The sequence below is a fragment of the Trachurus japonicus genome, chromosome 10 (genome assembly GCF_045865225.1).
Source record: "Trachurus japonicus isolate A0001 chromosome 10, Traja_1.0".
Lineage (NCBI taxonomy): Eukaryota > Metazoa > Chordata > Actinopteri > Carangiformes > Carangidae > Trachurus > Trachurus japonicus.
Genome location: NC_140916.1, coordinates 13,927,899 through 13,951,197, shown reverse-complemented (window position 1 = coordinate 13,951,197; position 23,299 = coordinate 13,927,899). Strand labels below are relative to the sequence as shown.

The 23,299-nt window shown below is 42.5% G+C and overlaps 1 protein-coding gene across 2 annotated transcripts in view; it reads right to left on the bottom strand.

The window, feature by feature from the left end:
• Window positions 1-11,756: 11,756 nt before the first annotated feature.
• The window catches only part of diaph2 (diaphanous-related formin 2), a 345,696-nt gene continuing 334,153 nt past the window's right edge, over window positions 11,757-23,299 (bottom strand). The window contains exon 30 of one of the 2 annotated variants that reach the window (XM_085789352.1): window positions 11,757-15,861. In XM_085789352.1, coding sequence (XP_085645478.1) covers window positions 15,797-15,861 — 65 coding nt within the window. In that variant the 3' untranslated portion in view covers window positions 11,757-15,796. The remainder of the gene's footprint in view (window positions 15,862-23,299) is intronic. The other variant, XM_085789351.1, reaches the window with a different exon arrangement.

Here is a 23,299-nt window from a genome sequence, read left to right as displayed (position 1 = left end):
CTCCAGATGTCAAGAATCATGTCCTCGTCCTGACAATACATGCAAAGTCTGTGCCCTCTTTTATACATTATTGAAAGCAAAATCTGCAAGGTGGGTTCAGACATGGGCACAGGGACTGATACGTGTATGGAGGTGACCTGAGACTGTGAGGGAAAAAAATCGTGACTCAACTACAAAGACATATTCACACCTGTGTTATGTGTGATCAGTGGATTAATTTAGCCTCTGTAACAAGCAACTGCCTTTACTAAATTGGGGTTTTGATGAACACGCCTGAAACGAAAGACAAAGCTTTTAATTAGCTCTCGCCAATTTAATATACAGTACACTGCTCGTCCCCCAAAAAAAGTCACACACTCTAATATTTAGTTGGACCGCCTTTATCTTTGATTACAGAATGTATTTGCTGTGGCATCGTTTCGATAAGCTTCTGCAATGTCACAACATTTATTTCTGTCCAGAGTCGCATTAATTTTGGGGGGCTAAGGTCTGGACTGTATGGCCACATTGGACCACATTTCCTCCTTGAAGATGATGGTTCCCCTCTCTCCTTCCAGTTTTTAATAATGTGTTAACCCTTAACCCAATTTAGAGAAGTCTCAGCAATCTCCTTAGATGTTTTATTTGCTTGATGCCAATAATTTGACCTTCCTTTTCCATGACCACAGGATGTGTCTTCCAACAGACTACATCAGTTATGATTCAATAACTTTTTTCCAGCTAAAACATAGCCTAATCATCCATGCAGTAATTATCCAATGGGAGGCTTTATTAGCCTATCCAAGTGGTGACTTTTTTTTTAGACAGGCAGTGTACACGAATTAGTGAAACATTATCTCTTCATTGTCTCGTTCAGGATATTTTCTTTAGCTTTTAACTTTATTCCAAAATGAATGCACGATGAATACTGACTGTGTAAAGGTTCAAAACTCATAGGGCCACAAATCCAGGGTACAGAGAGATCATAGCGTCCCAGCGGGCTATAACATTAGTCACCAGCTTCATGTTGGTCATAAATCTAACACAGCAGCATCTTGACTGCGCCTGGGAACATGAATGTAATCCTTAAAGCTGAAATTATTCTTTATTTGTCACGATGGGCTGAAAGGAGGGAGAAAACAGTGGCGATTACAACACTAACCTGGAACATCCAAACCCTATTGACCACTCTGTCAGCCCTCGGTAACAAAGCTTGACTTGACATTCTGTTAGCGGCGGTGCGGGGGCTGCAGAATAGAGGGGAAGTGGTGGCTGATAGGCGTGACGGAAAAGAGAAAGAGAGAGAGACAGGGGACGCCTGTTTGGGATTTACAGCGGCGCCGTGCTCACCTAGCAGCTGACCGTACTGCTTCACAGGTCAGCCGCTCTAACCGGACTCCATTAATACGCCAGTCCACCTTGTGGCACACTTTATGCTCCAGCGCATCCACCGCCTTAGGGACAACTTCACTGGCACTTTACTCTAGAACAGAGTAAGAAAGGGAGGAGGCCTGGGGTTCAGGAACAAAGAAATCCTCTGAAAATAGGAGAGGGTTAGGGAAGAAGTCACACAAAAAGTTTGAGGAGTAGTTTTTCTTACTGTAGACTTGAATTCTGCACTGTATAGAAGTATATGTGAGTGAACTTTTCAGCTTCAGGTCATACAGAAAATAACTTTTTCTCTTACAAAGGTCAAAGTTTGTTTCTTTTTTCTGTGGACTTGACTCAAAGTCCATCTGATTCACCAGGTTCCACTTTTTTGGCCCCGTAGCTTGAAGCACACTTTAGGGACGGCCACGGACATCATGGTATAAATGTGTTTTATGGTCAGGCAGCTGCCGGGGGCAGGCTGTTTTTTATGCTTTCTGGCCCAGTACAACATGGCCACCTGCTTGGCGTAAAACCCTCACTGCTATGCTGGGCTTTATTGGCACGTTCTGCAACTAAACAAAGATATACAAGGTCGTGTGCGAGGAGAGCTGCCTGCTGCATATGGTGTGCACTTAAGCAATTCGACAGTGCCATAAGCATCGACAGGAGCGAATCCTGGGCTCCTTGTGGCTTCCGGAGCACCACGGGACCTGAGGGATGCTGCTTGGTTCATGAACCCACTGATGAATTATTTTCCACCACAAGTCCGTGTTTCCCTTAGGCGTGACTGTATGTGTCACTCCTCTGACAACTGTGTTTGCCTAAGCCCCAGAAAGCCAGCTGATTATCCAGAGATCGTGGATGGAGGTATTGTTGCTGTGTGGGGATTCACAGATGATCACCTCTAGGATTCACAGAAGTGAGCGTGTGTTTGGGCTGCGGAGGGAGGTGAGTGGCACTCAGCCGCCTCCTCTCCTGATAAACAAGTTCATGTATGGGGAAGAGGGATGATTATTAGGAGGATTTCAGAGTGTCATCCCTCCCTCTCTCCCGCTATCTCACTTTCACAATTGCAAGTGGTAGAACAAAATTACTCCCCGCCAGTGAATAATAAGGAAGTTTATGAAACGTGACGAATGCGGCGGCACTCTACATGAAATACCAATGAGGGAGGCGCCCCAGCGTAGCAAATGCTACATCCTAATATCAACAGTCACCTTGTGTTCCTCCCACAACTCCCCAGAAGGACACATCATGGAGAGAGTATACGAACACACAGCATAATGCAGTGACACTGACAATCCCAGCGCTGGCATGCAGGCACAGGCAGGTGAATGGACAAGTACAGGCGCCATGCCACCGCAGCAGGCTGGCACCAGGACGGGCACAGAGGAGAAGGGCCAGTGTTGTCATACATTGTCTCAGTGTCAGGTGGAGGTTTGAAGAGAGGGGGCGGTGCTGTCACTGTCACCTGTGTGCTGACATGCTGTGTGCATATTTGGTCACAGTGGGGGTCAGAGGAAAGCGTGTGTACATGACTCAGATACAGTTGTCACTCAGTTTGTGAGTGGGTGAGTCAAACTGCTCATTGAGAAAGAGCTTGGTGTGATGCACTCAGAGGAAGGTGTTAAATAGAAATTAGTGCCGAAATGCTGAATGGGGTACGAGCCGACTGTTGTGGTGACTGATCGTTTGAGTGATGTTTTAGGATTTTCTAGTTTTCTCAGTTTCATAACATAGAAACCTAACATTGTTAGGTGAATAAATGCAGGCACAGTGGAGCAGGAATCCTGCATCATCCTTTATTCACCTAGAATTGAGAGGAAAAAGAGAAAAGAAAACCTGAACTCAGGCAGAGTAAAACACTGCACTACACTGTTGTATTAATAAGTCTGCACATCTTCCTACTGTACTGAATATCAGTTTGGAGCTCTCGGCATAGCCAGACCAACCATCTGCAAGGACACATCCTTTTGGGCCACCACCACAATGGCCCGGTGGATGACAGGACTTATTTTCCTTTGCTGTGTAGAGTTTCCACACTTACTCTGCTTACTTATTGGGAAATGCTACCTGGAGACACAAAAGGTGCTGTCCTCTCTCTGTTTTGGCGGCTCTGTGGCAGAGGCTTTTCCTTCACGCTGTAAATCGAACCTTTGTTTTTCCACGAACAGTCTTGCCCGGTGGCAGACACAATTGCACAGTGAAAGCAGGCTTATAGGAAACCAATCTATATGCAGATAGTGTCATTATTCTATAGCCATTACATTGTGCAGCTTCATCTGATGTGAATGAAACTCGGTGTCAATGTTCAGAAGATATCACACTAGTATCAGTGAATTTAATCAGCATTGCTCAAAGGCATCTTTATTTATGAGTGAATATGTAGTAGGCCAAGCTCACTTGCACTAATTAATATGGCACTTCAGATTTTGGTTAATACCTGCCTCCAGAGCAGGCACGTCACTTTTGGTGATATTATGTCTCCTAGATTTTTAGATATCCATGTGTGGTTCCTCTTTCAAACCTTTTCCAATGACTGAGGGCAGACTAAAGAAATGTCCCCTAATTTTTGATGATTGGATAACAGTCAATAAGTTATGGACAATATTAGCCAAACACTTATCTTCTCATTGACATTTGGTTAATGGCAGTCATGTTCTTTTTATTTTGAGTGACAAGTGTTCTTGTAAAAATGTGGTCCAAAACATTTTATATAAATCAGTTCATGTAAATTAGACTTGCATGTCAAATCTTAAGACTCACATTTCTTAACCTTGCACACCATTTACAGTTATCTGACCAAGTTTTATGTTTAGTTCATTCCAGCTCACTACTGCAACTTGAGCTGTGGCATGAGATGACAAATAATAAACCAGCACAAACACTCATCATTACGTACAAACCTACATGGCTTCACGCTGACGGTGCATTTTGGTTATATTACAATATGCTGTTTAGGTTTGTCGTCAGGTTACAGCGGCTCCTGTTCACCCACTCCATCCTCTCACTCCTCCACAGCTGAATGGCAAAAGTCTCTCCTGAGTGAAATCATGCGTTTCCCTCTCGCCTTTATCTCTGATGGCCATTCCACTCATTCTCAGGTCATTATTTGCTGCCGTGCATGAAGGAGATGAAAAATCTACTCTTGCTTGCTTGCTTGCACAATTTAAACCTTTCAGTGCAAAATGAGTTGTTATGTTTCAACTAGAGCATTATTAATAATCCTGGGTTAAGATGCAGAGTTCAAAGAAAAAAAAAATGTTCGGAGGCCTGAATGGAATGCCCTCTATTTTTCATGAGTATTTGTGTTTGTGTGTGTGTACGCGAGTGTGTGCGGGTGTGCATCAGAGTGAGTGAGTGTGTGTGTGTGTGTGTGTGTGTGTGTTATGCATGCATGTAAGTTTGCATCCGTGGGGTCAACGCTTTTATCCTCGTCTTTCAGGAGAGAGTGTGTGAGTGTTTGTGTGTTTCTGCATTCTCCGCAGGGACTATTTCAGTTGAGGGCAAAGAACACAGAGAAACTTTGAAAGAGCTTTTATGTACTTTTGAGCGAAATGATCCTAAGAAAGGCTTTTTATAAAAAAAAAAAAAAAAAAAACTTTTTATTCAGGCTTCCACATCCAGAAGGGCACTTACTCAATTACCAAGCTCCCTTCCTCCCTTTCTACATCCATCAATCCCTCCGCTATTCTTAGGCCTGCATCTGTGTTGTGTGCAGAGGCATTGCCATGGGCTAAGAGCATGAGCTTAGTAGTAGAGCAATGTAGGGCATGTCAGTGAGTATACAGTGAGTCAGCCATTTGTAGCCATATTGTAAGACTTCAAAAGATCATGCAACCCAAAAAAAAGACAACATATTTGGCTTTGCTTATGTTGACTATTTTAGAAGAAAAAAGTTTATTCATACTTTTTTTTTTTTTTTGGATGATTAATTTTTGGCTTTTGAAATTGTTCAAAAAGAACCAAAACGACTTGCTTTGATATCACACTTTGGCTAAGGTAAAATAGGGCATATACAGATAAGGCAGATACTGTATGACAAGCTAACTGAATGTGAGGTAAACTCATTCTGTCGCCCTCAGTTTTGCATCTCAGCTCTCTTTTAACTGCAGCCTTGTCACTCAGTAGCCTGAAAGGCAAGACCTCACACAGGTTTGACAGATAAAAGTCTCCTCACTTCATTGCTGTTTGACATTTTACCTCCCAGAAAAGTTTCAGCCGCTCTCCTCCCTTTCTTTCTCTCCTTCCATCTCACAAACACACGCGCACACACACACGTTCACACACTCCCCTGGATGTGAGTCCATCTCCTCTCCTCCTGTCCATCTGCCAGGCAAAATGGAGCCTCAGACAAAGGAGACGGAGGCTAACTCAGTGATCTGAATCAAATGGCAAGAGGAGGAGGGTAGCAGAGGAAAAGAGGAGTGATGGGTGCCAAGGAGGGAGCACGGTAGAAGTGGGAGACAGAGGTTGGATGGTGAAGGGAGGCATGAGGGGCTAGATGTGAATTTTTTCTGACAGGTTGAAGTCTCCTCTGAGCTGACCCTCTCCCTGCTGGGAGCCATGTCTCCTGGATGTGGGTGCGCTGAGGCAGGATGGAGAAAAGGAGATATAAGAAGGAGCAATGAACTGTGATCATGGAAATGCTGAATGCAGTAGTTACGAGCAGTGATCAATAGTAAGCATGTGGCGCATTCATTTGACCCAAACCAAAGCACCAACTCTTAGAGGAATTCATTTCTCCTGGAGGGTTAATACCAGCATCCCTCAGTGTCAGTGTCATTACTGGACATAGTGCTACTAGCCAACACTTGAAGCACAAGTGACAGAGAAGACACATCTGCTGTCTGGGTCATTTTAAAATTTCATGTACTGAAAACAGTGTATTGATTAGTAAGTAGTAACACTCTGCCAGGGCAGACTGGACAAACACAGTGACAAGTGACTTCCAGAGACTCCAGGGATGAGCAAGAAAAAACAAGATAAAGAAGGCAGATCATTGGTTTGAATGTCTGGGGACAACGTCTGAGAGTCTGTAAGTGGTCAAGAGAGGAGTAAAAAATGTGTTTTAGTCAGTCGCTCTCACAGCACAGCTGTGGATGCTGAGTTGCAAAGAGGGGCTACAAACCATACATGAATGCAATGTTTTGCAGTTCATTCTGTTACTGCAACATTGAATTAGTTTTGTGTAGGTTGACTGTGAATTGTATTTATTTTCTCAAAAAAGCCTGAACATCTACTGGTTTATTCTTCTTGATTGTCTCAGATTTCCTAAATCATAGTTTGGAAGTGCTGGTCAGACAAAACAATTCATCAGAACACATCAGCCTCTATTAACTGCTGACAGTGTAATTTAGACCTTTTTTTCAGATTTATTGGTAATTGCATAAATGAGATATGATTTAGAGTCCAGCTGGCTCTGTGAGGCCGAGGCACAGCAGTGCTTTGGCCTAGATGCTAATGTTAACATGCTCACAAGAAAACAAACAAAAAAAAGAGCTTGTGGGCGAGGGCAGGGCCTGTCAAAGTCATGGTGGACTTGTGGGGTGAAGATGAGATGCCATAAGAAGTTCAACCAGAGGCAGATGGGAGAAACCTTTTTTCTTCCATGTTGACCCAGTCAAACGCCCACCTTCCCTTGGTGGTGTTTTTGGCGGAGAGGGGATTGATCTATGACTGGGTCGCCTCCTCCAGGAGCTCAGCTAAAACTGCCAGAAGCTGTCTGGCAGAGGATTTGGCTTTAGGAAGCCTTTTTCCATCGTAACGAGACATGGTGGTCTCGATGAGGACTTCAGGCTATGAAATGCCAAGCTCTGCTGCTGCCTCTTTACAGGCTTTGCGCAGGTCCACGCTAACAATCAGGATTGAAGATTGGCTGTACGTGACATCCTCTGTGCCTCTAGGAGGTTGATGAAGGGCTCAACATCCTTCTCGTCTTCTTCAGAACAGCGGCTAATGTCTGAGAGTTGGAGTCATCCTACGTGATGTCGCTGTGCTCCACCACCTTGGGCTCGTTGGGGTCAGATAGCAGGGTGACATCGTCAAGCTGTTCACCCCGGCTGGCCTCAGCTGACTCCTGCAACGGAGGAACGGCCTCCTCCATTATAGGATCTGCCACTGATGGAGAAGCTTGGTGTGCCAGCTTCACAGAGAGATGTGCATGACGCTCACAAGTAGCCAGAGATGCTAACATGTAGGGTGACCAAGCGTCCTCTTTTGCCCGGGCATGTCCACTTTTTACACCTTGTCCAGGGTGTCCAGGTTTAGTTTTTTATAAATTCATGAAAATGTCCGGTTTTCATTGTTTTTCATGGGACCATTAGCCTAAGAATGTCCTGAAATTGATTGATGCTAGGGCTGAAACGATTCATCGAGTTATTCGATTACAAAAATGGCTCGAGGCAAAAAACTCTGCCTCGAAGCATCGTTATATTCCTATGTCGCGCAGCGATCTCGCGCAGGGGTATTGTTCCACACGGACCGTTGTTAAGGAAACACACCACTAGCGCGTGATACACTCGGCGCGATGGCGGAGAGTCAGGGTGTCCGTAAACGCCAGAGATCATCTAAAGTTTGGGATCATTACATACTCAAAAAGGAAGAGAACAAGGTTCAGCGGCGCTGGCACCTGCACTCCCCCGCCCCCTCCGCTCCGCTTCCCCCTACTGTAAGCACCACAGCGTCTCCCAGACGGTCATATGTAAACCTACCGTAACTTCTCAAAAAAAAAAAAAAAGAAGCCGTGTCAACAGACTCCGGTCTCCTGTGCTGGACCGCGTCTGGCTGCAGGTTTGAGCAGATAAAAGCAAGTTCCTCTTAAAGCCCGTTTGAGCAGTTTCTAAGATGCTACGGTTCTCTAAGACCCGACCCGGTCCACTTCACAGGTGTTGAAGCCTGGACCTGATGCAGCTGCACTCACGAGCATTAATTCTCGGCTGGGCCACGGCGAAATAAATAAATAAATAAATAAAGAAGCCCGTGGTCCGACCTGACCCAATTTTTAATCAGAATTTTACTAATAGAAAACATCATTTGTTTTTTATGCCAAGTCTTGAGTTATATATGTATTACAGATATTATTTTTTAACCTATTAAATATTGTCAACCTGTTTGGCTTGATATTTTATATTCTTTGGTCAGGTAAATTTCAAAAGGAGCAAATGTGCGATCCTTATTTGTAATGTTGTATGTTTAAATTTACAGTAAGGTAACTGTGTTGTTACCTACTTGTTGGCACTTGCAATAAATGGGCTTTTTCAAATTCTTGATCATTCAAAGCCACATAATTTTTGTTGTTTTGGTTGTTTAAAAACGCAAAAAAAAATTATCCGATTAATCGATCGATAAAGTGCTAGATTAATCGATTATAAAAAGAATTGATAGCTGCAGCCCTAATTGATGCTTTGCACAGAATCCGGTATTTTGTTGCGTTCGACGTTGCGTATGTACGGCTCTGCGATGCGCACATACAGAGGGAGCAGACATCGGAGCAGCGCTGCCTCTGCTCACAAAATGCCGAAGCGCAAGTGTAGCTTTATACAGGGGCAGACTGACCAACTATGCATTCTGGAGAATCAGAGAACGGCTGGCGGCCGCCACGTAGTAACGTTTTTTTAATTTTATTTATTTTTAATAGGCCTACCTGACAGCCGTGTTTATCTGATCTACCTGTTGACCCTTAGAAAAGCCACTTGTGATTGTTTAGTAGTAATACCCCCCACCCCCCACCCACTATAAGTTTAGTTTAGTTTATTTCATTTAATACAGGACAGTGTACAACCATTGATTAATTTTCTGGAGCGACAAAAGATGCTTCAGCAGCTAATTTCCATCTGTAGTCCCAACCTAAAATTCACAAATACAGATCACAATAAAATCCAAAATAAGGCACTGAGTCAACTTCAAGTAGCCTATCATTTAAGTATCTTGAGGCTGGGATGAGTGTCCTCTTTTTTGAAAATCAACATATCGTCACCTCACTATGTCCTGGACTTTTCTCTGCCTCCAGCAATTTTACACAATTGCCTTCACTGGGAGCTTGTCTTTGTTCACGGTGCAGGAAAGGTTTAGGCTCCCTCTCTGAATTAGTTCCATTTAAATGAGAAGCAACAAGCAACCAGCGTGCTGGCTACCATTCGCTACACCTAGATTCTGTGGTTGCTTCTGAAAGCGAGAAGAGCTTTTACACTGAAGAGATGTGTCAGGCTCTTATAGCAGGAGGAAGTCCCTCCTCTGGGGAGCAGATGTCCGTCTGCCAGTCAAGACTGGCGTAGTGTAAAATAGCTTCTGGGGGACGGTGCAGCTCCCTGTGAGATACTCAGACGAATGTTGAAAGAGAACCAGCTCTGTTAATGCATCCATGCATCGCTGTCACAAAAAGAACATGAGCTGTGGAGAAAAAAGCAGGCTGTGTTTGACTAAACACCGGCCTCTAATCTTGAGCACACAGCGACTGATGCAGCGTTGCAGTAGATGGTCAAATTATTACATGTATTTAAATTCTGGAAAACACTGAGCTGTTTACTGCACACACATCTGCAGAACGTTAGACAAGAAAATTCTTTCACAGACACACACATGCATTTATCAAACTCGTGTTTAAGGGCAAAGTGCTGGTGAATAAGATTTCTCCTCAGACAGAATTAGCTCAGGTAAGCAGGGAATCGTTACTGTCTGCTTTGTCTCATCTCCATAATTTTAGTTTGCGTTTTCTCAAGTAGGTGGAAATGCGAAATGAAACATAATTATGTTGTACTCCCGCTGACAACGGATCTGTCACCAGGCGCATTAAAAACATGACTGTGTGCAGCGTGAAGAAAGAGGGTGGGGAGAGGAAAGAGAACTTGTGTGGGCCCGGCTCATCTCTCAGACTCTGACAAGGCTACTTACCTGGAGGTTGTAAAAATAAAAAACAGGATGAAATAAATAATACCTGCCACATACACACAACTGTAACCTTAAGCTCATTAGACAAGCACGCTTCCTGTATCTCATTCCTAGTTCTACCATCCCAACAAAGACAGATATCTCACCTTTGGTACAGAGCACAATTACACCAGGCCAGACAAATATAGTGTGGGGTGTAATCTTTCTGAATCACCTGGAAAGTCAAGAAGATAAAAAACACTGCCCTTCTTTTAAGCTGCAATTCTGGTGCCTTGTAAAGAACTAGGTTGGCCTCTTTCAGCATGTTTACTTGCAGCCAAGTACAAATTAACCTCCTAAGATCAACAATAAACCTAATTAGAGTTGTGTTCTACAGCACACATCTCTAAACACAGATCACAGCTTGTTGAGAGATGAATCTCCATCTGTCTGGCTGCACACTGGGAGGAGGAGAGACTCAAAGAAGATCAGTCCGAAGATTCACAGAATGAAGCTTTGTGTGTGTTTGTTTGTGTGTGCGTGTGCATGCTCGTGTGTGCACAGGGAAACGGTGAGCGAGGCCCTTGTGGCCACAGGGTTACTTCACCATGTCAACCTTAATTTTATGATGTCATGCTGCAGCAGGGAAGTGGGACATGGCACAAGCAGGGAGAACATGCCATTGGTTGTGAGTATGTTTTGGGGGATGGGGGAGTGTAACTCTAAGGGGCTTGGACAGGAACAGCTCTGCCTTGCCATTTGACACTCACTCCTGGGACTCAGACAGGGAGGAGCACATGGAAACAGGAGAGTGAAGACGTCTCACAGAGTCAAAGACACACACACACATACACACACAGTCTATTTTTATTCCTGTGTTTGCTATTCAAAAATAAAATGATCTCATTATAAATGAAAATGAAAAAAAAGTATTATAAGCTCAGATTTCCTGCAACAGAATCAGGCACTATGCTTGTTTTTTTTGTCAACAGAAGATAGTATCCACAGAAAATGTTCCTCTTGTTATCATATTAGATCCCTCTGTATCAAATAATATACAAATTATTGAATTTTATGCTACCTTTCCTTGTCCCCGAGCTTGGGCAGGAACAATTTGTAGCCACACAGGAGATTTTAAGGTCTGAGAAATGATTAAAAAGGGCAATTTTTCTGGATATGTATTTTCTGACTCTGCAGTAATTTCCCTAAGCTGTCGTTGGACATGACAGCATTATCACTTTGCCTTTGACACTGCACAAGATAAAGCAGTGGGGACACCAAGGTCCAAATATGTTGCTTTTATAGGTAGGTAGCTGTCCCATTCATCATGTGCTAACACCTAGAGCTCTCTGTAATCCCTGTCCATAAGTTAGCCCGGGGCAGGTGTCTTCTGCCCTGCCACCAAATAAACTAAGAATGTAATTTTAGGTTCCAATGTTTGGCACAGCAAAGGTGAAGACCTGCAAGATTCAGGGTTAATAAGAGAAATACATGAATACTTCAGACAGGTGATTGAATGCAAGACACAGACACAAAGAATCTTTCAGAAATCAGTTTATATAACAAAGGGGTTATTATTTAGTATCATATGCCATGGAAGGACAGTGTGCATAACCATTTTTTTTTCATGTTCTTAAGGATACAAATAAACTTAAAATGTTACAAATATAAATGTTTCTTAAGACAATAAAACATACTCAATGACAACATGGAGGGTAGGCAGGGATATGGCAGCTTACACATCATGGTCGGACAGAGTTTGTTAACAGTTGTGAGTGTTGTTTGTTGATTCAGCCGTAATTGGTCTTCCACAAATCAATAGTAAGCACTAACAAAGTAGGAGAGAACTGGATATGTGGCAGCTGGGAAGTATTTACCAAAAGAAATACTTTGCAAATAGTTCACTCTGTTAGTGGCAATGTCATACTCAAACATCTCAAACAGCTCTTCCCCCGGCTGAGCAGAATATCTTGTGAGGTAAAGTGCACAGTAAGTGAGTGTAGGTTAAACTGCAAACTTTTCTTTTAATCAAAGCGCTTGCTGCGAATCACTGACATAATGGCACCTTTACAATTTTTGATAAATCTCTCATACCCCTGCCTCCTCATTCTTACAATTACCATGAGCACAAGTCATAACCTGGGTTTGTTAGTCACAAGCTAAAAGACAATGGGATGACTGGCCCTAGACACACAGGCCTGTTTTTTGTCACACTAAAATGATGGACAGTTCAGGTTCATTCATCTGAAACTCTCCTGCTATTTCCTATGAAACACATATTTCTGATTATCCTAATAGATGGAACGGGGGAAAAATACAACAATCACGGACACGGCTGATGAGGAATGCTGCCATTGTAGAAGTTCCTATAGAAGAATTGAAAGTTTTTTATGCTATTGCTTCTTTAAATAAGAAAAATAATCTAAACTTTTGATTTTTCATCCACCCTTTTTTAGGCCTTTTCATCTATCAAGTGGCAAAAAAAATGTCACAAACCAACTCCTGGTGATGCATTATTCTGCACTCACTCAGAAAACACTAATGCTTCATAGTGATTACTGTTGTGGGAAAGATGGGAACTTCTACAATGGCGAACACTGTAGCTCTTAGCTCATTATGTTCTACAATGCAATCATTAAAAAAGTTTTTTTTTTCTTAACGTCCAAATAAATGACATCTTACAAAGGATGTCTCTGTGTTTTAGATAAGAAACACCACATGACTACCATTTTGTCATCACATCAAAATCTCATACTTTAAATGACAGTTCCTATTTGGATCAATATTTATTAAACAATGGCTAAAATTAAATAAAAAAAAAATCAAGTTTTAATGTGTGTAATCTTTCTTTTAGTTATACAAAGAGAGACCTGTACTCCCTTTGATATCCAAGACAAAATAAAACGGGGACTTCCCATCATCATATATATATTTTCCCCAAAAACAACAAAAAACTAAACGTTGGCACGTGTGGAGAAAAAAAAAATTGGTTGATTAAAATGTTTTCAGCCAAATTATTCATAACGAAATAGACACAGTAATTGTTAACAACAAGCCACCAGTTGTTTGGGAATGTACAATATCCAATCAGCAGCTGAAGAATCACCAAATCACCAAGTCACAGCAGCTGGTCATGTTAATAGAGAACTTTTTTTTATGTCTTTTTCAGCTCTTTCAGCTGTACAGGTGTGGTGGTGCAGAGGACAACGGGCATCTAGAAAAAGGGAGTAACTCTTTACCTTTGACGGTGCATCCCTATCTCTGCTGTGTACAACACCTCTTTAAAAACACTCATCTGTGCAGAAATCCCCTATGCAGAAACCTCATTCTCTCTGCTTTCTCTGTGCAACAGCTCGAACCTTATACTCTGAGGAGAATTATTGTCTTCATAAATATGCAGACTTCTCTGAGCATTGTGGATGCACCTTGAGCCGAGATGATGTGTAAAATTGCATTTTTAGAAGCAAGCAGGCTGGGAGAGGAGGCATCATGAAACAGACACATCACAAGCAGCACTGGCAGATTGTTTAAATGAAAAATCTCCATCTTTTCACCCCAGGAGTCAAGCGCACTGAATCCTATTTTGCCTGGGTTCCTGTTCCGATTATTGAGCTGGCATGGTGTGTACACACACACACACACACTTGCCCGAACACACACACACACAGACTCAAAGCTTTAAGCAGAGTTATGGTGTTACTCATGTTATGGTAAAAGGGTCACTAGTGCCATTAGTGCTGGGGAATTGGAGAGCGTTTGGAGACTCACTTGCTAAGACAAGCGTCATCTTGTCTCCCGCTCCCTTCAGTCGATTATTCTGGTCGTACCCATTCTCCATGTGGATTCAGTGGTTGTTTTTAGTAGTATCTGCTTACAGTTTAGGGCCATGAGGGGACATGGTGGCTCTAGGCATGAATATATGAATAAATAGTTGACGTGAAGAAATCGTGCCACTGTGGGTCCTTAAAGAGGAACAAAGCTTACAGCAAAGTTTCAACTGTTTTGTACCACAAACGCCAAGCATCAGGTGTGTGTTTTGATGCTGAAACGCTTCATCGGGTGGAATATGTCACTGAGATCAACTGAAGTATCCCACAAGGAAACAGGTTCCTCAGTAGAGTGGTATAGTTTGTTGTCCAAAACCCTTTTATGTTTGAGCTATGGATTTCCTCAAAAGATTAGTCCCACCCCCAATGGTTTTAAATTTAGGAATAAAATCATGCCTCTGGTTCATGAAAGCTTAAAAACACCATAAATACATCAAATTGTGAATTGTGGAACAGTGCAGCTGAGTTTTTACTTATTACATGTTGAAACAGTTAAGCAGGTTTCTTCCTGAACGTCATTATCCTGAACAAATTGTCAATATATTAGTGTCAGTTTTCCTGCAAAGCATAGTTAAGTATTTTTCTTTTGAAAACCCAGTGGGAACAAAATATATTGAAAAGCTGCAGTGAGAATTCAAAGTGGTGTGATATGACTGAAATACACAGATTGAAAGATTAACATTAAAAAACGTAATACCTTTGTATCATCCAGCTTCACCCACTGGAAACCTGTGTGACTGCAGGGAAGGTCAGGGAGTTCATGTTAGCTTCTCTAGGCAGTTAAATGCATTTAGAAATGTGTCAGTCTCTCATGTTAACAGCAAAAGCGACCTTGGGACAGAGATCAGCACCCAGAGGCATTGGTTAGATATTACACAACTAAAAATAAAATGCATCTTGTCAAAATGGAAATTACAGTCTCAAGATCCATGAGTCACATACTCTGAAATCCCAGCATACACAGGGGCCAGCTCTTGTGGCATTGTGGGATATGAAATAAAATGTCATGTGTATTTTTTTGATGTAGGTGGGATTGATGGAGGTGGGGAAAACATCTCCTGTTAAAAGTTCAATGACTTGTTCAAGAAACCGTCAGCAGGTTGCAGACTTGCCAATGCGAATGTTGAATCCCTGTCCTCCATCTAAAGGACAGCCGGCTCGCTGCACCTGTGTTGACTGAACTGTGTGCGGTGCGTTCTTCTGGGTGATAAGCATACATTATGGTGCAGTCCTTCTTGATTGCATGCCAACTCTGCATGTTCCATGTCAAAACTGTATATGAACGGTGGTATTTTGATTAAAAAAAAGGATTAAAATAGAAGGCTTGGACCTATAAGAGTCAAAATGGATTTTCAAGCACTGAAAACCTTTCAAACAGCAGCAGCATGTGAAATGTTCCATTTTCTGAATCAAACCATCTATGGAGGATAAGAATGTTTAAAGTGTTGAGAGAGTATTTAATAAATATGTAAGGCGTCTGACAAACAGCATGATAATTAAAATGTCTGCGTGCGATGTATTATAGATCTGTAAGTTCTGTGGCTTCTTTAGACTCTTTTGTTCCATACCTGGTGCTGTGTTTGTGTACGATAACTTTTATGTGTGTGTATGTGTGTGTGTGTGTGTGTGTGTGTGTATCTGTGTGATCGCCACAGTGAGGGGCGGTCTGTCCCTCCCTCAGAAGTCGTCTAGGTCTCCACCTCGCAGGCCTCTTTGGCACTTATCTAGCGTCTTGTGGTAGGCGCGGGCGATCATCGAGCTTGGTGATTTGCGTTGTGGCGTGAACGAGACCTTTCCAGGACTGCGCGGCGGTTGTCTGTTCAGAGAAGAAGGAGAAAAAAAAAGGACAAAACAAAGAATGAAAACCAGAGTGAGACTGAGAAAGAACAAGAAAGTGTTGTTACATTGATCCATACTGGCACGCAGGAGTTCTACTAAATGAAAGACTGTATAGAGAAAGTGAGGAAGGCAGAGAAAAGAGACAGAGAGCAACAACATAAAGCAAATCCAGGCTGATTGAGAGCAGAGCAGCAGGGGAGGGTGGAGAAACAGAGGAAGCTGCTGGAGTGGAGGTGCTTGTGTCTGGTGTCATAGTAACTCCATTCAGCTCCTGATCCAGGCTTCCACTCAAGAGCCCCTCAACTAGATGCAGCATATGCACAGAAGACAAAGTAAATGCACACACTCAAGCAGTTGGGGGAAAAAAAAACAAAAAACAAGCGGGGACAGAAAAATAATAAGACTTCATACGAGTAGACAAGAGGGACTTGTTGTTCTACAGCCATTCTGCCACAGAAAGTTTATTGCAAGATGAAAAGATGCTACGAATTAAGTTCAAATATGAACCGAAATATTCTGATTCATTTAAAAAGTAAAAAAAATAAAAGTTTGAGGTAGCTACTTTAGACTCTGTGGGTGTTTGTGACAGAGAAGGTTTCACTGCTATGTTTGTTGTCAGGAAGCAGGGCCCCATCGCACCCTGGGTTTTCTCTGTTGCCAGCTCTATGACAGAGTCATACAAACACTGCCTCCTGTGCTATCCAACCATGGCTGCCCAGAAATGCCCATGGCATCCACCGGGCAGCCAGGTGGCAGGTGGGGCTGGACACAACCAGGAAGCATAGCCATGGAGATGACTGCAGGCACACCCACACAGGACCCCCTGGTATTTCCAAGCATCCCACCACCACTATACCCATTAGTCAGTGCCAGCTGTAGGGTGCCAGGCATCCCGGGCTGGGCGTTGTTTAATGGCACTCACTCCATCCATCATGTCAGGTAATGAGCTGAGAGCGACTGTGATGGCTACGAACACATACACAAATGCTTGCTCGCACACAGACACAGACTCCACCACCATCACAGTGGAGAACAGAGTGCAGTCCTTCTTCAGATTGGATACAAAGCATCATGCAGATGGTGCACAGGAGGAGAGAAGGAGGGAGGGAAGGAACAGAGAGACCAAAAGAAAGACAGCTCGAGATGTTTCCAACAAAAAAAAAAAAAAAAAAGACAACATTTTCCGTCGTCTCAGCCCCTGTCAGTTAAACATGAGTTCATCTGTAGGAGGTGGTCATTAAAGCTAACATGTTCTGGCAGCATGTCCAAAAAAAAAAAGAAAAAAAAGACACCACTACTTACCCATACACTCATTTTTACATCCACTGGTTGTGCTTCACTCTGAAAGCAGGGCTTATACAACCTCTCTGCTTTCAACACAAGTATCCACAGTACACAACATGTTGAGGGCAAAACCTACGAAATCATCTTGGATGATCTGTACTCTGCAAAGTGTCAGTTTTCACTCTCTATCCGTTTGCTTTTTCCTGTGCTCACATGTGCACTATCTTAATACGGCCTAACCTACCATAAGGCTGTAAATGACTGTGCTGTGATTTCAGCTGTAGTATTTACTGTGTTACCACATGAAGTTAGAGGCTGCTGCGCTGTCAAAAAGAGGTGTGTATGTGGAGGTTTTTGTGCATGGTGTTAATTTACTGCTTGTTCTTGTTAAATTATTTTGAAAGAAAAACAATGATGGAACCAGCTGACCTGTGGTGAAACTTCATCATTCAGTCAGTCAGCAACAAACCCGTTAATGGGACTGGGCCCTCTGGTGTCGTCCAGCCAAAAGAGGGGACAAAACTGGTTAAACATAAGAGCAGATAATCTAGAATCTATCCCTGCCAATCATTTGCAAGCGTAACTGCTCTAAACTCATTTCTGACGAAGCAGCCCCTTTAACTCAGAGTCTATCAGAGCAGCATAGGAAACAGAGCTGAGAGAGTACAGACCCATTGTCTCTGATGCAGGGTCGTCTGGGGCTATAGCTATTACTGTAAATAGGATGAGGGGGGAAAGAAAGCGGAGAGGATCGGAGCGAAGATTACACAGAGAAGGTCATAAATGAATTGAGGGAACAAGTGAAATCATAAAAGACAAATTGAAACAATCCACAAATAGATCTGTAAAAATTACAACTACTGGGGGCTTTGAGCAAAGAGCGCACAAATAGAGCAATAACTACAGCACATTTCCTGAATCACACTACACTACACATCATAAACAGTATACCCACCTTCAGAGCAAGCATATGTTAAACAAAACAGATGATTTCAACACAGTGAACCACAACTTCTGATATTTTAGAGTTCCAGCTGACAACTTCCCACCAGCTTTGTTCATATTGATTGAAAATATTGGTTTATTGTTAGTAACATGAGTAAAGTGCACTTAACAGGAGCACACTGCTGTTGGCTTTGTTATTTGAAGAGGCAGCTATTTCCTATGCTGCGTAAAGTGAAGACAATGGAGACTATTAGCGTGGCCACTTGTTGGAACCCTACAGGGAAAGATGTTGTATAGTAGTATAGCTTTTTTGGGGGGAATCACAAATGAAAAGTGCCCTTTGAGGGAGGGGGAGGGTGGGTAATTGCGTCTTACCTAACTACCTGAATACATGGAATAGCTTTTGTCAAAGACTTTGCAAAAAGGGAGAAAAAACTTCCACCAAGAGGCATCTCCCTTCAAAGGGTCTACCAGAGGAACGGAGAGCTATTGGCTTCTCATAAAGACTTTTCTGTTCCTATCTTCAAGTGCATAAAAGCCCATCTTTTCCCACCCTGCATCAATCTATCACAACAATTGAACAAACAGCAGCCATTTCTACTGGGAGAGAAACATTACTACTAGCCTCTACTGAATTGAATTCTTCAAGCACACATACACACACACATCCAGGCAGGGAGGGAAACAAATTGAGACAGGGGGGAAAGGAGGGGATCCACACAAAAGACAAAGTCTACAGGTTTTTTGGAGCACTGATTGCAACTCTTTCTACTCGCGTTGGTTTTGATGGCTTCTTTACCTGCTTCTCCCAGAGGCGACATCTTTCCGAGTTACAGTAGGCACGACACAGAGGAGCACAAGAACAGGAGAAGAAATTGACAAAGGAAGAGCAGGTATTCCGCATTACAGCGGGGAGATGTTGGCATATCAAAACTTAATTAAATGTTGGCTGGCACTGTTTCTCAAAATGTTACTAAATGCACCAAGGATTTCAGCGAGGGTGGGCAGATGGAGGGGGAAGTCACTGCCACACACATGCTCAAATGTATCATCCACACACTCTCTCTCCCTTTCTCACACACACAGATGGAAATACATTGTTGCTAAAGTGTTCAAGCCGTATAGAGGGAAACGGCTCACTGCATTAGTTTGAGGAAATCACACACACACACTCTCACTCTCTGACTCCCCCTCTCTCACTCTCCCCCTCTGTTTCTAAGTCACACAAGCATATCCTTGCATGTATATCATGATGATCCCTGCCACAAGGGAGAGGTTCTGAATAAGACAAGGGTAATAGGAGGAGGAGAGGACGCCAAGATTACTAAACAGCCAAAGCAGAGGCCTTAAGCTGGTGCTGTTAACTCCAACCTTCTTCTGACTGTTTGGAGAGCCTCCAGTGAGATGTCATTTCATGTTGTGATAGACGATAGAACTACAGTTTCCCTGATGGATTTCCCAAAAGAGATTAAATATCATCATGACTTTTCTTTGCCTGTCATCTTTGGCTAATTGCGTAGAATTACATCATGATAGGGCCCTACGATACGCAAGAGAAGAAAAAAGCTGCCAGTCATCTATCAAAGGCTTTCAGCATGGTATACTGTGAGGAATTACCTTTCAGTGGCCAGCATAAACAGGAAGACTTTTGGAGGGATTATGCCATGTTAGTTAAATATTGTCTGGGTAGCATCATACTCTGGGCCAACATCTAAACATGGCGTTAACATTCATCAAGGCCAAAATAACAAGGTCAGGTTCACATACTCACCAATCATGTGTGTAAATAGCTGCAGAGTGCAGACAGGATGCATCATAAGGGAGGAGTGGAGCCGCATCTATCGCAGAATACGCTCACAAGTTAATGCAGTCCAACACCGCAGCCCTGCAATAAACACTCCTTCATGGAGGTTTTAATGTTCACTTTGTGTTAATTCAACTTTTATGGCCATTTTGGAGACTGCAGTTTGTGGTGCTGTTGAATAGTATAGCTCTATATAGACAGGTGGACACAATAATAGGTTTCTATTATTTAATGAGCGTAAGCTTAATGACATAATCAGTTCTCTATGTAACGGAATACAACACAACAGCACCACAAACTGCAGTTTCCAAATTGAACATATAACAATGAACATCCTTAGAGGGAGGATTTATTGCAGGACTGCGTTTGACTGCATTACAGTAGTTTTAGTACCTGAACCGTCACCTGAGTGCATCTTTGCAAATCATTCATCTGCTTTCTTTTTGTGCTAAACAAGTAGCAATGGTATGATTTCTCTTGACATGTCACTGCCTCTTTCCTAATTCTCTCTGCGATTTGCGCTGCACTTCATATTTTGATGAGATAAACCATAATAAATGTGATTAAATCGCTGCTTGCTGCACATCAACATGTTGTTGCTGCTGTGTGTTGTGTTTGCTTCGCTGTCGAAGGGGTGAGCGTCTGCAGCACCAGCAACAGCTACATAGCCACAACCTTCTATCACCTCTTTTCATCTACTCCACCTCCCTTCCCCCTTCCCCTCTGCCAGCCTCCAAGCTACAGAGTAATGGAACTCCCTACACAGAAACAAGATACGGTGTATAAATGGGATGCAGAGGGAGAGAAGCTATTTCTTCCTACTGAAAGTTATGGGCCGGGTATCGCAAAACTACAGTCGTGGCAAACACAGCCCCTCGTTCACTGGTAAGAGTAATCACCCCAAACAAGGAGCAGGGGAGGGGAAAAAATAGTGCAACTGAAGAGAAGGTGAGTTCAGTGGTGGAGAGCTGTAGAAAAGAGGAGGGGTGAGGGACGAGGGAGATGGTGGTTCAAAGAAGAGTGTCAGTGACCCTCCTCTGCCTAGTATTTCAAGACACTCACTGATTTATAACAAGCAGCTGAAATGTACACAAACCAATGCATTACAGGAGATTAAAGGATTAAACGCCTGGTGTGTGTTCTCTTAGCTACTGCACTATATATACATATAGTTTATATTTCTCCCTCTCTTTTTTTAGTCTTTTTTTTCCTTCAGAAGAATATTGCGATAAAAAAATGAAGCACTTTTCACTTAGATTTGATGTTGCCTTGAATCTAATAGTTGTTTTTCTGTTGCACGAGGACACTTCACCATAGTTTACAGCAAACGAAGGTCAAGTTGCTTCTGGTGAAAAAAAAAAGAGTTAAGTGGATTTTTTTCTCCCACTGAGTAAAAATAAAAGCACATATTTTTTTAAACAGTGCAATTGTTACATTGAATAAACTCAACATATTTGGTATGCCGTTTGTAATAATATATTATCTATTATATTATTTAAATAACGTTAATTTTTTTCCCCCCATATTCCATTCTGTGGAAATATCCACATAATCCAAAGAGCCTCTCAACCTTTCAGCTGACGTGTTAAAGTAGGGTGAGATGGTTGACTTCATCTTTTTTTTTTTTTCAATCATGTTTTATTTAATTTACTCTATTGATATATTCAGACTCACATTCTGCCTTACCAACATTTTCATTTATTGATTTTCCGCATGTTCCAGAATGACTTGGAAAAATTCTCTCTGGGTAATAAACTCTTCACTTCGAATCAAAGTCGGCTTTCACATAGACTTCACTCAGCAAACCTGTCTGTGAACAAAAAGCCGAGCCTCACAGACAAAACAGAACATGCTGCACATTATTACAATCTGTGAAGGCTTATAGAGAGAGAGTTATGTCTCCAGTGTAACTGTATTACCTGTAGCAAGTTTTCCCCCTTTCTTTTTAAAGAAGCATCACCTAAATAAGGGGTTGTGCAAATGTCAGGGGATCTGAGAGCGAGGGGGCTGCAATCCGGTGCTTGATGTGTTTTGGTGTGTTGTCTTAGCCCACCATAGCAGGCTGAGGCGATCAGAATGGCATGACAGAGGGAAATGCCTAAGACAGGCCTGGATAAACATGCTGAGGCAAGATACTGAAAGTCTCCCACTCTTTCTCTTTTTCTCTTTGACACACTGTCTTTCTTTCTGTCTCGCTTTTTCAATTTTCTACTTTTGCTCCCTCCCTTCCTTTTCCCTTTTTAATCCCTCTATTACTGACATTACCGCTTATGTTTACTACAAGACGCAAGCCACTTGGGACTTCTAAACACCCAGGAAGCAGACAAAGCAATCTAAACATTTAAGGAAAAAAATTTACTTAAAATGGACACTAAATCTCCATGTATGGAGATTTGCCATAGATGTATACAAATTAACGTTCCTGTTTGACAGTTTGTATACAGCATTTGGAGGCAAAGTGAGTTTAACTGACAGTCTGTTGAGATAAACAGTAACGAGGAGAGGTTCACGGAGACCAGGGTGGTCATAACACAAGCAATTGGTTTTGACAGAGCAGGGATGTGGTTAATCTCACCATGCCTCTATCACCACTCTATCTCAGTGGGCACTGTGATGTGCAATGCATGCATGGTAATACTAGTGTCTGACCCATATAGTGAATACAGCTTTTCTTTCCCCCCCAACAGCCTCTCATAACTCTCCCTCCCAGGATTCCATTTAAGTTCCTTTGACAAAAAGTGGGCTGTGCAACGTCACTTCACAAACTGGCACCAGGTGTGATGTTTTTTTTTTTGTTTTTTTTTCCTTCCCCGGTGCTGGTTGTGCTTGCCATTTTTCCTCCTCTTATTCAAACTAGCGCTATCTCTCCTCTTAGTGCTCTTATGGTCAGGCATACATAGCCCATTTTTTCTTGTAACACTCCCTCGTAAACACAGCAGAAAATGTACACACATTCACACACTACCCCTTAACAGCCCTACTGAAAGGAGCACAGTCTCAAAGTAATGCTTCCTGGCTGTTGGGGACAAAATCTGTTTGAGGAGAGTAGGAAAACGCTGCACATGTTCATATTCAAATGCTTATTTTTAGAGGGAAGAAAGGGACAGTAATCAGCAGTACAAAAGAAAGGAGTTTTGCGTGTGCTCGTGCATGTAAAACCTACACTTAAGCTCTGTGTGAATCTATGTATACGGTTATCTCAGAAAAAGAAAAAGAAAAAAAATCCATCATTCTCCTTAAAGCCCAGGTACATTTGTTGGGTTTTTGATTGAAAACAACAAACCTGACAGACAACTGGAAGCAAAGATTCTTCACTGGGCTCCTCGGGTTCAGAAATCTCCTTAAAATATCTCTGCTGGACTCGAATCCTCAGTCACGGAAC